Consider the following 16,996-nt stretch of genomic DNA (forward strand, 5'->3'; position numbering starts at 1 on the left):
GAAAAGGAGAAGGGAAGTAGACTGGGGCTGGAACAGCGTCATTATTGAAAGTATGGTGTGACTCAGATACAAGTCCACGTTGCCTAATAAGCTGTCACATATTTTTATCGCAGCAGCGCCCAAGTTGTCTGCGACCCTTAACTACTCAGCCTCCCCACACCCTCTGCTTAGCACAGAAAAGCATAAAACCGTTATTTGAAAACTCCAAGGTGCTGGGGATTTAGCTCAGCAGCACAGCGCCTGCCTGGCAAGCACGAGGTCGACAGTCCAATTCCTGGTACCGGAAAAAAAAACAACAAAAAAAAAGGAAACTCCAAGGAAGGGGGAAATAAGGAAGAAATAACAAACAGGCAGGAAACTGCAGCCCCGAGCATTATTTTTCTCATTCTACAACTACATCTGCATGGTGAGTGCCAGGAGGGGAGAGATTTCTGTCTGATTTGTCCACTGCTAACTCTTTGATCCCCGCAGCAACACCTGACACACAATCAATATTTGCCAGATGAGTGCCATAGCGCCTGATGCCATTGGCAAGGATGGAAGCCAGGTATGCCCGGTGGGCGGACGGCCCATCCAAAGGCTCCCAGCACTCCACAGTGCTTGTCCTGGTTCACCAGGAGGAGCAGAGCTGTGGCTATCCTCCTTCCCCTTGGAAGGTCCCCAAGTCTTTCTTTCTACCCGCCCATAAGATCACCAGTATAGTCCATTTCTCAGTCTGTTTTATGTTGTAAAATGGAAATGGATTTGGTGCATAGGTGCATTGGTCCATTTTTTTGTTGCTCTAACAAAACGCCTGAGGCTGGGCACTTTACACAGGAAAGAGGATTCGTAAGCCCACAGTTCTGGAAGGCCAAGAGCACAGTCTCTGGGGCTCTGGTGGCTTGGCTCTGGTGAGGACCTTCTGGCTACATAACAACATGGTGTGTGGCATGGTAACAGGAGGTGAGAAGAGATCAGACAGCAAGGCAGGAAGTGAAACAGTGTCAAGGGCCAGGTTTGCTCTTTACAGCAACCTGCTCTTGGGGGAGCTAACTTGGGTCCACAAGAATGACATTAATCTCTTCAGAGGGGGACACTCCCCACGACCTCATCACCTTACCCGAGGCTTCACCTCCTCAGGTTTCCATCACCTTAATCCCACCACACTGAGGACAAACTCTGTGCACGTTAGGGACATGTTCAGAAGGCACCCAGTCATAACAGCAGGGTGTCCCAGCAGTCCACCCACTGTCACACTAAAGATCCAGTGGGGGATGGGAGGCATCGTATGGGAGCCACAAGAGCAGGGGCTGCTCTGCGTCTTACAGAAAACAAGAGAAATAGTCCTTGGGTGCTAAGACGGCTGAGGGTGGAGCGGCAACCACAGGTCAGAAGCAGGGCATGGACAGCCTCCGTTCCCAAGCATGAGCTCTCTCCAGCGCTGGAGGACAAGGCCCTCATCCCGCATGAAGCCTGTTTCCGATGTGCATATGCTTCAGTTGTGGAGCAGAAGCCCAGTGGGAAGCAGAGGTGGAAGAAAGCAGAGAAGCCCAAAGTCCCCGTGGTGCGGTCTCCGTGGGTACCCTCCTGATCGAGGCGGTCCTGGTGGGCAGTTCTAGAAGTCAGACCTCTCCATGAGCATTCCCTTTGGTGTTCACCGTTTCCTGGTTTATGGAGGCGGCAGCCCAGGATGCATGTCCTAGGCAAATTTAACTCCTGACGTCCCACACCCAGCCTGGGGCTCATCCATAGGTCCTTTGGGGAGCTGTGCTCTCTGAGAGAAGAACTCGGAGCTGTGCCCATCTTCAACGAGGGTGGCGGACAGAGCTTGTGTGTCCCTCCCCATGCAGTGGGCAGGGCAGGGAGCCGGGCTTCTCTCTGAAGTCGCTGTATCCCTGTCTGGCCCCAGCTGGCCTATGCCCCCTTCTGCCCTTTCGAGATCGGAGGACCAGGTGTCAGGGGCTTTGCCAGTGTGAGGAGCAGTGAGGGGTTTTATAACATCTCTCTGGTGCCTGTGATTTAGTCAGTGCTTCCTCACTCTCCTCTGCTCCTGTTTTCACTTCCTCTGCAGCTGCTTGCTTCTGCCACTGCTTTCCCGGCTTACACCAGTTCTGAACCTGCTCCTTCCAAAACCCTCCACTCATCTCCACAGAGGTTACTGAGGTCTTGACTTTCTGATAAATGTCACACCTAATTTGGGGGCTGGGCGTGTGCGTAGCTTAGTGATAGAGCATACACCGCAGCTTAGCCTGGGTGAGCCCTGGTTTACACTCCAGTTCCACACGCATGTACACACGCACTCACACACACACACACTCAGTTTCCTTCTTTCTGCCACCTTCTGCATACTCCACATCCACCTAAGATTTCTCATGTAATTTTGTTAGTGCACTAGAAGGTTGGTGTACTTCTTATGCCAGTTGTCTTTCTGCAGTAACTGTTGCATTCCATCTGAAATTTGGTTATTTTTTCCTAAGCTTGTTGGAATTTTAGGATTCATCTTTATTCATTTTCGCTGTATTGCAGCATATTCCTGCTTCTGAAAGTTTTACAAAATTGTCTATAAAAATGTGTCATATTTCTATTAAGTTCTGGCTTTCCAATAGCATATCTTGTTTTATTTTGTTTTGATTTGTTTTGTTTTGTTTTCTCAACATGCTCTTTGACCTTATCAACCAAAGTCAGCAGTGGATTTCTCCTGAAATCTGATTCAGGTCCTTCTTTAAAATTTATTTAAATTTTTTTGTTTGTTTGTTTGTTTTTTTCCAGTACCGGGAATTGAACTCACAACCCTGCACTTGCCAGGCAGGCGCTGTGCCGCTGAGCTAAATCCCCAGCCCCTCCTTCTTCAAAACTAAAAGTAGTGTAAGTGGATATCAAAATATTGTGCCACATTTTTCTTTAAATATTTTACAGCATTCTAGCCTCAAATACTGTTTTGGAAAAGTCTAAAAGACCCATGATCTCCTTGGTGAAAGTGACTTGATCTTTTTTCTAGGTTTCTCAAGAGGTCTGTCATCTATCAGTGAGGTCCAGGAAGTTGGTGCCATTTTCTTTCCCTGTGAAATCTGGGATTTAAATTTCTATTTCTCCTCATTTTGTAGTGATTTCTAAGAGAACTAATTAATCACTAAAAAGGAAGAGTCAAACCTGAGAGTGGTGGTACAGGCCTGTAATTCCAACATGTTGGAAGGCTGAGGCAGGGGGATCACAAGTTCAAGCCCAGTCTTAGAGACTTAGCAAGGCCTTGTTTGAAAATGAAAAATAAAACTAAGAAAAAGACTAGGATATAACTCAGTGTGAATGCTCTGGGATCAAACCCCAGTAGGAAAAAAGGAAGGAGGGAGGGAGGGAGGGAGGGAGGAAAGGAAGGAAGGAAGGAAGGAAAGAAAGAAGAAAGGAAGGAAAGAAGGAAGGAAGGAAGGAGAGAGGAAAAGAAGGAGGGAGGGAGAGAGAAGAGGAGGGAGGGAGATAGACAGGTACCAGGGCAGCAACTTCTTAAGAATTCAAAGATAATTCAGAGGCAGGAGCTTCACCCAGACCCTAAGAACCCACCAGAGTCTGGACGGGTGGCAGAGGCCAGGGCCTGACCAGGAGAAGTTTCTTTGTACCTAATCTGCAGAGAATACCTACTTTGATTTAGAAATAGCTGGTCGTTTGCTTTTGTTTCTGCTCACCTTATATTTGTGGTGTTTTGTGTACTCACAGAATAGCACCTGCTTGCCTGTGCTTAGTTTTAGGCAATGTGGGAGAAAGAAAGGCCAGTGCAGGGGGGCTGTGTTCGTCAGCTTTTGGTCACGGTGACAAACACCTGAGCGGGTCAGTTTATAAAGAGGAAAGGTTTATTTGGCCTCCAGCTGTGGAGTTTCTGTCCACGCCGGGCGGCTCTGCTGCTTGAGGCGTGTGTGGTGGTGGGAGCACACGGTGAGGGGGCCAGTTCACCTCTGGTCACTGGGAAGCAGGCGCGGGCACAGCACCCTAAGGTCCCCTCCAAGGCCGGTGTCCCCACCACACCGCAGCTCCCTCCCACCGACAGCCCCCTCCTGCTGCTCTACCACCTCCCACAGCCTTCAACACAGGGGCCCTGGGGGCCATTCCAGGCCCAAACTCTCACAGAGTCCCCGTCACTAAGGGGTCAGAGCCAGCAGGAAACAGGATCTGTGGGGATAGCTCCGGTCTCAGCCACAGGTCTCCAAAGGGGCGGGCAAGAGCGTCCTTTGCAATGTGGAAAGGAACTATGACAATTTTACTTATTTCATACAAAAATTAAGAAATTATCATGATGACGATGATGATGATGAATGTTCAGAATGACAGTGGGATCTTTACAGGACGCTTGTGACTGTTATGAGTTCCTTCCTGGAAAAGGAGGCCCACGAAGAGGAATAGGTGGCGGGTTTACCAAGCCTATTACCCAGTTCCTGTTCCACTGAACTTCACACCGAGCAAGCAGCTTAAAAGGCTCCAGGAAAGAAACTTCAGAGTGGAAATACACTCATGATGCAAACTTACAACAAGAAGGAAGGGGCCAGGCCGACTCTCTGTGCAGACCATTTTGAGGGCATGAAGTCAGGGAGCTGGAGTCTGGCCAGATGTCGGCCAAAACAAAAAGAAACACTGTGGCAAAGTTTATTTGAAATACAGCATCTGATATCACTAATGATGCAACCCAGCCTAAGCAGATCATGCCTCGAGCTACAGCTTTATTAAAATGGGTCAAATTTACAAACACGCGTACACAGCATGCATGTCCACCTTTCCTGTCAAGATGTATAATGACAAAGCTTGGCCACCACCGTTCGCACATATTAAATGTGAAACCCGCACTAACCCATATGAAGAAAACCCTGGGAGAGCAGAGCAGAGATTCCTGATTGTTTTAGCAGCGAGGGGACCAGATCACAGATATGTGAGCTCTACCATGGAGAAAGAGAGGGTCATTCTGGGTGACGCAGGGTGAGCAGAGACCTGGAGGCTTCCGGGAGCCAGACTTTGAGATCAGTGGGCAGGCCCACATCCTCTGACATGTACTGTGCCTAACCAGAAGGGCGGGCGATAACAGATAACATGAGAAAGATACTTCACATCCTGTTTGAAGGGCTGAATCCCATGCCAATATTCTGAACCACACACTATGAGCAACAGGTAGTCCATGGAGACATATGAGCAAAGAAATGCCATTATCCAGTTGTGGTTTAGATGCCTCGGATATCACTTTCAGTGACAAATTGGCCAGGGAAAGAAGAAAGAAGTCACTAAGTGATAATGTTGAGTTTTAAAAAACTCTCCCTGCCCCTTCTCTCTCTGAGAAACTTCGAATAGTACATTAACACTAAGATGGAAAAAGCCACTCAGTGTTTAGGAAATATTGAGAGAGAAACTTTTTTCAAGATTAATTTTAATGTGCATGTATTCCTTTGTATTAATATGCAAAAGATACCTAACATGACTTGCAATTGTCATCACCTTTATGCTTACAGGTTAATGTTATTAAGTACAGTTGGTAGTGCACGTGCACACGGACCACATCCAAAATGTGACTAACCACAGATCAATTATTCAAAATAGATTGCGTCTGCAACTGGACTTGCCCAGCATGTGCAAGGCCCGGGGTTCCATCTCCAGCCCTGCAAGAAAAAAGGATCTGTACTGAACATAGATAGACTTCCTTCCTTCTCATTCCCAAAATCATACAATGTAACAATCATTTACAGCGCATTAAGTAATAATGTAAAGTGTATTAATTATAATTGCATCAATTACAATTAAATTACATTGTATTGTAAGTAATCTAGAGACCACAAAATAAACAGGAGGATGTTGGTTGGGTCTATGCAAATACTACACCTGCTGATTTGGGTGTGAGGGAAGGAAGGGGATGCCTGGAACCTGTCACCCTCAGATCTGGCGAGGGGAGGGTGACTGAATTCACATTATTGTGCAACCACTGCCACTGTCCAACTTCAGGCCTGTTTTTCTCTTGTACAACTGAGAGTCCACCACTACACAAATCCTCGTCCCCTACCCCCATCCCTGGCAACCACTATTCCGCTGTCTCCATGAACTTGACTCCTTTGGGTACCACATGAGTAGCGCTAATACAGTATTTGCGATTGGGGGACTGATTTGTTTTCACTTCTTGTAACGTCTTCAAGATTCCTCCATGTGGTATATGCATCTGAATTTCAACTTTAAAGTCTGAACAAATTTCATTGTAAGTAGAGACCGTGATGTGCTAACCTATGTATCCACCCTGGGTTGCCCGGATTGCTTCTACTGCTTGGCTATTGTAAATAATGTAGTTATGAATCTGGGTCGCCAAACAGCTCTTTGAAATCCTGCTTTCAGGTCTTTTGGATAGACCTGTGTGAGACTAACCCTTTTGCTAAGTTTCCCCTTCTATGGGCTATTTGGAAAGAGACAGGGTATTCTTGCAGAGGTTCTCTTAATGCATTATTTTCTTAAAAACGTACTGTGAATGTTGGTGGCCATGCTAAAGCAGGCTGAGCGCCTCAAACCAAAAGCATTCCTGTTTCTGCAGGGAGGTCACAGCAGTGCCCACCAGTGCAAGGAGGCAGGGTGTGCCTATGAGTATGTGTGTGCACCCATCTGAATACACATTGTAATTTTATTTAAATGGCAAGCAAAGGTCTAGCACGCACTTGGAAGAGATACGGTGAGCTGCAGACACACTGCCGAGCACGGACTGCTGCTGGAACAGTTTCTAATGTGGGCAAGATTCTTACAATCATTGATGTGACAACCTCAACTTAAAAGGGCTCGGAGGCGCCCCACGCATCTTCCTGTGTGTGCTCATCCATTTCATCAAGGGTTCATGTTCAAGGGCCACGCTGCCTTCCTGTTGTAGAATGCGTGCATGGGAGCACGCCCTTCTGCTTTAGCTTTCTTTGTAGGCTGCCTCTGCTTGGTGAGATGCCAATCACCCAGCCTGCCTGAGAACCTTGCAAACCCTTGATACCATGGGGGAGGGGAGGCTGCCTAGAAAGAGGAGCCAGTGCCCCAGAAAGCTGGCGCCTTCCTCCCTCGGCAGATTCTGACCACGAAGGCAAATCCCTTCATGAAAGCTCAGCGCTCTGACTCTGGACCGAAGCCATTTTAATCCAAATTCATGACCGAAAGCAGAAGCAAAGCACCCAGCCTTCCTGAGACACACAGTCAACCTTCCCACACTGCGCTGTATTCACACTCTGCTTATTCCAGTCTTTTGTCACCTGGGCTCAGGGTCCCTGCGGGCACCCACCTTGATAGCGCCTTTGGTCCTGAGCACCCAGGCACTGTGGTTTCTCCAGCAGGCAGGGAAGCGGGAGGGTGGTGGGATATAAATCAGGGGTCAGGGAGCAACAAGACTGAGACAGCACAGATCCCAGGAGCAGTGCACGGCGGCACCCTTTCCTAGCCAGCATTCTAGGGGCAGCTGACTTCTTTGCATAAATGTTAGGATTGGTAGCTTTCCAATATTCCTAACTGGAGTGCATTGAGAAATGTGTAAAAAAAAAAAAAAAAAGGAAATAATGACGGATGTGCTCACCAGCTTTCTTTCCTTTTCATTCACTGGCAAAGTGTGGGTTGCCTAGGAAACCGCTTACATCTCACAGCAGAGAGGAGGCATTGGGGGCTGCAGGATTGTGTTTTAACTGGTGAAGACGGCTGGCTGCGCGTGTGTAACGTGGAGGAATCCTGAGCTAAGCACCCAGTAGGTCCAACAAATGTCTCAGGATGGATTTTGCCTTAAGAAAACAATACTTCCAAAATTTACTGTGCATTTACACAAAGCCCCCTTTCTAACAGACCCCTTCTGTTCCTTGAAACAATGATTCTTTGTAATAGAGAAATGCACAATCATTTGAGATTTTGCCATTGAAAATAATCTGAAAATTGCAAGAGCGAAGGTAGTTTTAATAGTTTAGTGGCTCTTGCTCACCTCAGCCGTAGTTATGCATAAAAATGTTGAATTTTATTTCACAGAGCAGTATTAAGCAACTGTCTCTGGAAGGGAAATTTTTAAAATCCTTAAAACTTACCACATGTAACAGATCATGAAATACACTGTCTCCAAATCTTTATGTGTGATATACAGTGTCCCAGACTGAAAGAAATTGGGTATGACAGACAAAAAGAAATTGCAGGGACCCCAGCTGAGAACACTGTTTTTTTGTTGTCCTTCCCCTTTGGTTCCCAGTAGCTCTTTCTGCAAATTACATGGAATGAGGTTGATTTTTAAAAATGCAGATAAACCGAAAGACTTTAAGAGTAAACGTAGCCTGGGGCTGGGGATTTAGCTCAGCGGCAAAGCGCCTGCCTGGCAAGCACAAGGTCGTGAGTTCGGTTCCCGGTACCAGAGAAAAACCAAAAAAAAAAAAAAAAAAAAGAGTAAACGTAGCCTTCATCCACTTTTCAACACAAAATCAGGTCCTTGTGAAAAATGAAAGGTGCACCATCGTAATCCCAGTAGAACTGGTAAGAATTTCGGTTCCAAAGGGGTGGGGGCGGGGACAATGCTCATGAAAAGGAGGCAATCTTAGGCCAAAAAGGCTGGCCCTCCAAGGCATCCGGGCCCTTGCAAGGGCGATTTCCAGTCTCGCTCTATCCCAAACCCCTTCCCCAAAAAGAAGCCCGAGAGAAAGGGCTCCATTTATCTATGTAATCTTGAACACGCGTTTTCACCCGGTACAGCGGCGATCTGGCTCTGAAACAAGCTGAGAAATGGACCCGTTAGGTGAGGCAAGCAAGCTCAGGTTACCCGGGTGGGGCCGAGCCGCACGGCCGGCGCTAACCGCCCCTGTCGAGCCCACTACATTGGCAGCTGGGTCCCATCGGAGCCGCCGCCTCGAGGCTGACACCTGCTACGGCCCTTTTAGACTGGACACGGTGACCTTCCCCGGGGACTTGGGTGCTTGGCAGTTGGGATTCGAGTCTGCGCCTTCATTTTAACCTGCTGTGTGACCTTGGGAATTGTTCGCCCTCAAAGCTTGCGCATCTGTAGGATGTGGATTAGGAAATCCGGGGTCAGGGCTTGGGTCCTTGGAGCCCTGCTAATTGGGGGGAGAGGCAGACCCCCTGCTTAACGCCTAACCCAACCTTAGGCCGACACCCGCAGTCGTCCCGGGAACTCGGACCCTCAAGATGTCTGCGGGCCGCTGGGCTTTTGTTCTCGCTGCTTCTCTTTGTACAAGGAATTGAGTTAAAAGCCCCCTCCCACCCCAGCGGGAAAGGGAGGCGGTGACAGCTTGCTGATGGCTCTGGGCGGGCCTCACTCAACAGCTGCGAGCTCTGCGCCGCCGTGGGACCCTGGGACTCTCGGCTTCTCTGTCCAGAGGATGAAAAGAGGTCAACTCACCCTGCAAACTACCCGTCCCGGAGGCAGAGGTCCAGCCCTGCAACTGCAGGGAACGGGTTCTGCCGTGAGCTTTCCTGCCCCCTCTTCCCCCTGCTGCCAACGCGCGTGGGCTGGGCCGCTCGACACTCGCGCACTCGAGCACACGCGCGCACACGCCGTAACAAAGAGCTCGGCGCGGTCCTCGAACCCAAGGAGTGCGGATGCGAGCGCTCGGAGTCTGCGCACGCGCCGCGTGGCCGCGCAGGGTCGGCGTGGCCCGTTCCTCGCGGGACTGCAGTTTCGAGGCGGCCCTCCCCCAATCCGGAGCACGAAGTCTGGGACCTCGTGGCCGCCGCGAAGAGATTCCAAAGCTCGAGGTGGCGCGGCGACGACTTTTGGAACCCGCGCCTTTACCCGTCGACGCAGGAACCGAACCCTCAGCAGGGGCACCCGAGTGTGATTTTAAATTCTTAGCCCCTCGCGCACCGCCCACGCCCGAGAGCCCTTTGTTCCGCCGCCGCCCCGCCCCCTGGGCCCCACCCCCCTCGGCCGCGGCGCCGTCCACGCGCGAGCAGCCACGCCCACCCAGCCCTCGCGGGGAACAAAGGCCGAGCGCCCGGGGCCGCGGGGGCGCGGCGGTTCGGCCGCCCTGGACCCGCGGAGGGGTCGCGCCACCGCTGGCTCTGCACTGAGGGAGCCAGGGGCTCGAGACAAAGACAAAGGCGAGAGCGCGCGGGGCTCCTGGGCCACGGTGTCCAGGGCTGTCCAGACCCCTAGGGCCTCTCCGTCCGGGTTGCGCATGACTCGTTCTGGGGTCGGCTGCCTTCCTTCCCCTACGGCTCCGTGTGCGGCGCCTCGGTGCCAGGACAACGGCCGGCCCCAGGGTTGGGGAGGGGCGCGGTGATATCGCAGGTGCACCGGGCTTGGGCACCCTGGCCGGTGGCGGAAGAGACACCGCCAACCCCAGTCCTTCCGTCTGCGCCACTCCAGCGCCCGATGGCCTCTCCACCTGCTCAGTCCTTCCTGCGCCCCGGCCAGTGCCAGCTCGGGCCCCACCGGCTCTGCAGCGCGAGCCGCTTCCGCCCCGCGCCCTTCCCCACCTCCCGCCGCGCTCCTCCCCCTCCCCCGGCCCGAGACAATGCTCACCCCTCCCCTGCAAGTCGCCCCCCTCCGCCCGCGCTGATTGGCCACTGGCTCGCAGTCCAGCCTCCCGGACGGTCCCCGGGCCCGGAGCATTACGTCAGCCGGGCCGGGCAGCACTCGCGCGCTGGGGACTGGGGGGCTCGGGCTGGGGGCGCGGCCTGCGCCGCGCGCCCCTCCCTCCCTCCATAAAAGCCCCAGCCCGCGGGCCCGGGGCTCTCAGCCCGTCGGTTTCCGAGCGCGTTCCTGGCCGTCTCGCGGTGGGCGTGGAGGGGAGGACAGACAGACTGACAAACAGAGACCCGAACCAGGGAGACGCGAGCGAGGCACCATGCGCGAGATCGTGCACATCCAGGCGGGCCAGTGCGGCAACCAGATCGGCGCCAAGGTGGGCGCGCCTTCCGGGGCGGGGGTCCGGGTGGGGCAGTGGGGCCGGGCCGAGCGCCCCTCCAGGTCCCGGGCGCGGCGCGGTGCTGGGGAGGCCGGGCTCAAAAGTACGGACGTCCGGAACGCTCTGCGCAGCCCTGGGGAGTATGGGCTCTGGGCGACTCCCGGGGAGGGAGTGTCTCGCTCATTGTCACCGCAACCTGTTCGAAATCCCGGCCGTCCCTTGGTCCCTCTCTTCCCGCTTGGACACTTGGCCAGGCACGCAGGTATCCGCCAGGCTGTGTGCGCCGGGTTAGGGAGGGACCGGGACAGCAGGAAAAGCGCCGGGCTAGGGAGGGACCCGGACAGGGGGAGAATTGATTTTACTCGCTTGAACCCGAGCCGAGCCTCCGCCGAGGGGAGGAGAGCGATTGTCTCGAAGCCGCTGGACGTGCTTTGAATCTAAACCCCTTTCCGGTCTCGCCCGCCCCTCCCCGCCGGCTGGACACGGGGCGGGGGGAGGGGGCGCATCGCCTGCCGCGCCAGGCTGTGACTCTGAGGGCAGTGAACCCGCAGTCCCAGGCTTCTGCTGGTTCCAACCCCCAGGACCCCAATCTCCCTGCCTGCAGCTGTTCGCCTGGGAAACGCCCAGTTTCCACTGTCTGACCCCGCAGTATCCAAGCCCGGGGTCCCGCCGCCCTTGAAAGCTCCTGAAAGGTTGGGTTGTCAGAGCCGCAGGGGGGCTTCTGCTTATGACTTGCGGCGTCCTTGGGGCCCCTCGTGGCTAAATACAGCCTTTTTCTGTCTCAGTTTTGGGAGGTTATCAGTGATGAACATGGTATCGACCCCACTGGCAGTTACCATGGAGACAGCGATTTGCAGCTGGAAAGAATCAATGTGTACTACAACGAAGCCACTGGTAATTGCCTCTACCTCCCCTCCTCCCTTCCTTTCTTTTCCTTTTTTCCCTGGGGTCAGTGTCCGATAACCCATACCGGGGTGCCCTCCCCTGGGCCAAGCCCTCCCCTGGGCCAAGGCAAGCCCTTTGCAAACCGGCCACGGGTTTCCTTTGTTTGGGGCAATATCACTGCCGCCAAGAAGAAAGATAAGAGCAAGCCCCTCTCTGCATAGCGCTCTGCCTGCGGGTCTGAGGCAGCTCCCTTCCCCGCAGGTAACAAGTATGTACCTCGGGCCATCCTGGTGGACCTGGAACCCGGCACGATGGACTCAGTCAGGTCTGGACCCTTCGGCCAGATTTTCAGGCCAGACAACTTTGTGTTCGGTGAGTGCCTGGCATCCCTGAAGGTACGGGGAGCTCCTTGCTTAGGTTGGAGGAGGGTGACTGCCAGAGGGAAAGAATGCAGAACGTCCAGTTGTGTGCAGCTGAGCTTTAATGTAGGCTTTAAAAAGACATAGGTTTGCCTTGCAGCTTCTAATAGCCAGGTGTTCCTACTTCCTTACTTAGAATTACACACATAGGGGCTGGGGATTTAGGTCAGCAGCAAAAGCGCCTGCCTGGGAAGCACAAGGTCTTGAGTTCGGTTCCCGGTACCGGAGAAAAACCAAAAAAAAAAAAAAAAAAAAAAAGAATTACACACGTGAACACATTGGGTAACATCCGAATGTTTGGTGGCAACCAGATAGGATTTTATCTGAGCACTGACTGCTTTATTAAGGGGTTTGAGGTGAGAAGGAATTTAACCCAATCATTGGGAATTTAGGAATTTTCTCTCTCTGCAGGCCAGAGTGGTGCCGGGAACAACTGGGCCAAGGGACACTACACAGAGGGCGCCGAGCTGGTGGACTCGGTCCTGGACGTGGTGCGGAAGGAGTCCGAAAGCTGTGACTGTCTCCAGGGCTTCCAGCTGACCCACTCGCTGGGGGGCGGCACCGGCTCGGGCATGGGCACCCTGCTCATCAGCAAGATCCGCGAGGAGTACCCAGACCGCATCATGAACACCTTCAGCGTCATGCCCTCGCCCAAGGTGTCCGACACCGTGGTGGAGCCCTACAACGCCACCCTGTCCGTGCACCAGCTGGTGGAGAACACTGACGAGACCTACTCCATCGACAACGAGGCCCTGTACGACATCTGCTTCCGCACCCTCAAGCTGACCACCCCCACCTACGGCGACCTCAACCACCTGGTGTCGGCCACCATGAGCGGGGTGACCACCTGCCTGCGCTTCCCGGGCCAGCTGAACGCAGACCTGCGCAAGCTGGCCGTGAACATGGTGCCCTTCCCGCGCCTGCACTTCTTCATGCCGGGCTTCGCGCCCCTCACCAGCCGGGGCAGCCAGCAGTACCGCGCCCTGACGGTGCCCGAGCTCACCCAGCAGATGTTCGACTCCAAGAACATGATGGCCGCCTGCGACCCGCGCCACGGCCGCTACCTCACGGTGGCCGCTATCTTCCGCGGCCGCATGTCCATGAAGGAGGTGGACGAGCAGATGCTAAACGTGCAGAACAAGAACAGCAGCTACTTCGTGGAGTGGATCCCCAACAACGTGAAGACGGCCGTGTGCGACATCCCGCCGCGCGGCCTCAAGATGTCAGCCACCTTCATCGGCAACAGCACGGCCATCCAGGAGCTGTTCAAGCGCATCTCGGAGCAGTTCACGGCCATGTTCCGGCGCAAGGCCTTCCTGCACTGGTACACGGGCGAGGGCATGGACGAGATGGAGTTCACCGAGGCCGAGAGCAACATGAACGACCTGGTGTCCGAGTACCAGCAGTACCAGGACGCCACGGCCGACGAACAGGGGGAGTTCGAGGAGGAGGAGGGCGAGGACGAGGCTTGAGGTCGCAGCGCAGCAGCCTGGGGAGAGCTGAGCAGGAAGGCGAGGGGGAGGGGGGCTACTGTGAAATACCCTGGCTTCGAAGGAGCAAGCATGGTCTGCCGTAGGTGTGCGCTGGTTCTCTGGTGCTCTTCACTGTTGCCTGTCACTTTGTTTTCTCTTTTTGTAACATTGATGACACCGCTGTAACACTTGAGATACTCCTGAACTACTGTTGTAATGGCTGAAATCACATAAACGTTTGTGTCTGAATGGTGTCCTCTCTTCTTTCCCCCCCTTTTCCTCTTGCTTCAGTGCTTTATTACAGACTGAAATGTAACTTTCTGAACACGCGCTGTTAATTCCCTCCCTTTAAAGAAGGGAAGGCGTGAGGCAGAGCTCCTTTACTGCTTGGGTGTGGTGAAAATTAAACATGTGACAATCTTACCCCATTGGGTAGGAGGATCAACCTGAACTTTAAAATGGGTGTAAGTACATGTTTTATTAGTTGAAAGAGACCCTACTGGGAAGCATACTAAATGTGTGTACAAATCCTCTGCCTTTTTTTTTTTTTTGTAGCAGGGATTGAAGGCAGGATCTTAACACTGATCTATATCCCCAGGTCCCTTTAAAAAAAAAGACTGTTTTGAGACAATGTCTCACTAAGTGCTGCCCTCCTGCTCTCATCCCCCATCCCAGAGTGATGGGGTTACGTGTGCACCCCCAAATCCAGCTACAATTTTCTGAATAGTTCCTGCATGCACACAGCGCACGATTCTAAAGTGAGTCTCCCTCCCTCCTGTGTCCCTTGATAGTCTTCCTCCTCAGAAGCCAGCCACTCCTATCCGTATCATCTTTCTCACACTCTTGCAGAGAGGTTGTATATATTTTCACGTTCTTCCAGCTTATTCCTCATTTGTCTTCCACTCATGCTGTTCTGTGCCCATCTTCACTAAACTGTGTGTGGTGTGTGGGTGTTGAAGTACTCATAGGCGAGTGCTACGGGTCACACTCAGGCCTTGCACATCTCTACTAATGAGCTGTACACCAGCCCCACCACCCGTATATCTCGGAGAAACACCTCTCCTCCTGACATGGATACATAGCATCCATTATGTAGTTGTGCCCCGTTATATTCAGCCACTTCCCTACCAGTGGACATTTAGGTTGTTTATACTTTTTTCTTACGTTGACACAATGGATAATTTTGTGAATATATCAGTGTGTACAGGAGAATAGCTATCCTGTAAAATTCTACAAGTGGGATTCTGCCAGTGGATACACTCTATGCCTTTTAAGTCAATGAAATCACCTGTAATTAGGAACAGATACAGATGTATAAGCAGTAGGTTCATTTTTTGTTAACTTTCTCCCAGAACCATGCCTCTACTCTATTGCAAACTTTGTACTTAAGTTAATCTCTTTTGAGTTACTGTGGAATTATAAATTCAGAATTATTGGAGAATTTAAATAGGCAAGCCACAGTAATTTTCACAGTTTATTGCTTCCTCACCATGCAGGCGTGTGATGTGAGATTTGAACACATGCCGCAGCCTAAAACTTGGACTCAACCACTATGAAAATGTGGAGTCCATGAATTTTCAGTTAAAATGCTTCTATGGGATAAATTATTTTTTTGTCAAAGTAATGCTAATGCTCTGCTTTACTCTGGGCCATTTTCTCATAAAAAGAGAAATGTCAGTAAATAAATGTAAAAATCCTTACTTATATACTCCTATGAGAAGAAAAGGATCATCAACAAAAAAAAAAAAAACCAAGGTTTAAGATTTTTCTAGTACTTACACAAATTCAAAATTAGAAAAAAATATTATTTGTAAATCCAGCCTTACATTTATTTGATCCTACATGGTTCTACTACTTGAAAGAAAGATGACTGTAGAGGAAAGATTTTCATTTTAAAAGAGGCGGAAATATATTTGGAAACAGTTCCAAAGAAAAGTGTGAGCTGTGTCCGTCTGAACAGAACGAAACTAAGTTGATTCTGCCATCTGCCTCCCGTCAATGAAGCGAGCAGCCTGCTGCCCTCATGAGTGTGTTGCAAAACCTCGTCCAAAGGGTGGGAAGGGCCATCTCAGCTCCAATTTTCTACATTTAGTAGCAGCCTGGCAGGTGCCATTCTTGCTGAGCTGGTGTAAAGCTTCCAACGGCCTTGCTGAAGGGTGACTGGTTTTAAGCGCCCGGAGCACTGGGGCAGCTGCCAAGGCCCCCTGGACTATCCTTGGCGGGGCCCTTCCCTATAGCCTGTCAGACCTCAGAGAAGCAAGGAACTGTAGCCAAGTGCCCCTTGGCATACTAGAAGCATGCTTCTCCTTCCCGCCTTGAGAGAAGAGGACAGACAGGTGCCAGCCAGCCTGCCTGCTGGCCTCTCAGCACCCTGCCAGAGCTTATTTTGGCAGGATTGGGATAGTGAGTACCAAACTGACCATTCAAACAGATGCCCTGGGATCTAAGACAGAATAGACTTTAAATGCATATGGGGAAACTGTCACCGTGAGGCATATGCTCAGGTGCCTAGAAACACTAGCTGCCTTCGATACAGCCATTGTGTGGTGGGACTTGGTGGCAGTGCTGATGGCGGTGGTGTTGCCTGCCTTCAGCCCCCTTCCATGTTCTGTCCCTCCCTGATGTGTCCAGAAGAGGATTGTCACTTCTGGGCAAACACAGAACCCAAATCACAAGCCCCACTGGAGGATTCAGAGGTTCGGGTTAGGGAGGAGGAGTGGGCGGGCACCTTGAGGTCATCCTGGGAGGCTGAGAAGGATCTAAAATCCCAATGTGGGCTTGAGATTGATGGACATCTCTACAGCAACCCAGGAGATGATCTAAGACCATGTTAAATTTTCCATTTTGTCACCAGAAGTGTGTTAGATTAATAGCAATCTGAACCAAAAGTTACCTTGAGACGCCATTCCATTCCATTCCTTCTTATTATGTAAGTAAGGAAGTGGAGGGTCGGAGACCTCTAAGATCCCAGAACCCTTTATACTGTTCCGGTCTTAGAAGCGGAGCTCTTTGTCTTAGGCCCTATCATATACAAAGCCACACGAGAATTATGAGGAAGGGAAGGATGGGCTTCCTGGCTTCAAGGGGAAATGTAAACCCATGTCTTGGTCCACACTCAGCTTTTGTAGATGAGCTGGGCTCAAACAATGTCAAGACTTTTGTCTGTAATGGGGTCACTATAGGATGATATTGAATGCTGTGGTTCTAAAATTCCATGCACACATACACCCGGGGTAATGCAGCTGTGGTTGCAGGAGGAATATCCTCCTGGGAGTCGTGTACTGTAAAAGCGAGCAGGACGTTAGTGAAAGCTGGAGCGACACCCTTACACATCCTTATTTTACTTAAGGTGTGACTTGCACCTGGACAAGGC

The 16,996-nt window shown here is 51.6% G+C and overlaps 1 protein-coding gene across 1 annotated transcript; it reads left to right on the forward strand.

Annotated features, from left to right (window-relative positions):
* Positions 1-10,566: 10,566 nt before the first annotated feature.
* On the forward strand, positions 10,567-13,872 carry LOC102015491 (tubulin beta-2A chain). The gene is made up of 4 exons (XM_005398897.1): positions 10,567-10,844; positions 11,633-11,741; positions 11,994-12,104; positions 12,563-13,872. Exons 1-4 carry the CDS (start codon positions 10,788-10,790, stop codon positions 13,621-13,623), a joined length of 1,338 nt encoding a protein of 445 aa, XP_005398954.1. The 5' UTR covers positions 10,567-10,787; the 3' UTR covers positions 13,624-13,872.
* Positions 13,873-16,996: the final 3,124 nt, after the last annotated feature.

The sequence above is a fragment of the Chinchilla lanigera genome, unplaced genomic scaffold, assembly GCF_000276665.1.
Source record: "Chinchilla lanigera isolate Chin_1 unplaced genomic scaffold, ChiLan1.0 scaffold00064, whole genome shotgun sequence".
Lineage (NCBI taxonomy): Eukaryota > Metazoa > Chordata > Mammalia > Rodentia > Chinchillidae > Chinchilla > Chinchilla lanigera.

Coding starts and splice junctions, on each gene's coding strand:
- LOC102015491 (XM_005398897.1), top strand. CDS start 10,788: ATGCGCGAGATCGTGCACATCCAGGCGGGCCAGTGCGGCAACCAGATC. Junction 11,742..11,993: donor GTACTACAACGAAGCCACTG/GTAATTGCCTCT, acceptor CCTTCCCCGCAG/GTAACAAGTATGTACCTCGG. Junction 12,105..12,562: donor GCCAGACAACTTTGTGTTCG/GTGAGTGCCTGG, acceptor CTCTCTCTGCAG/GCCAGAGTGGTGCCGGGAAC.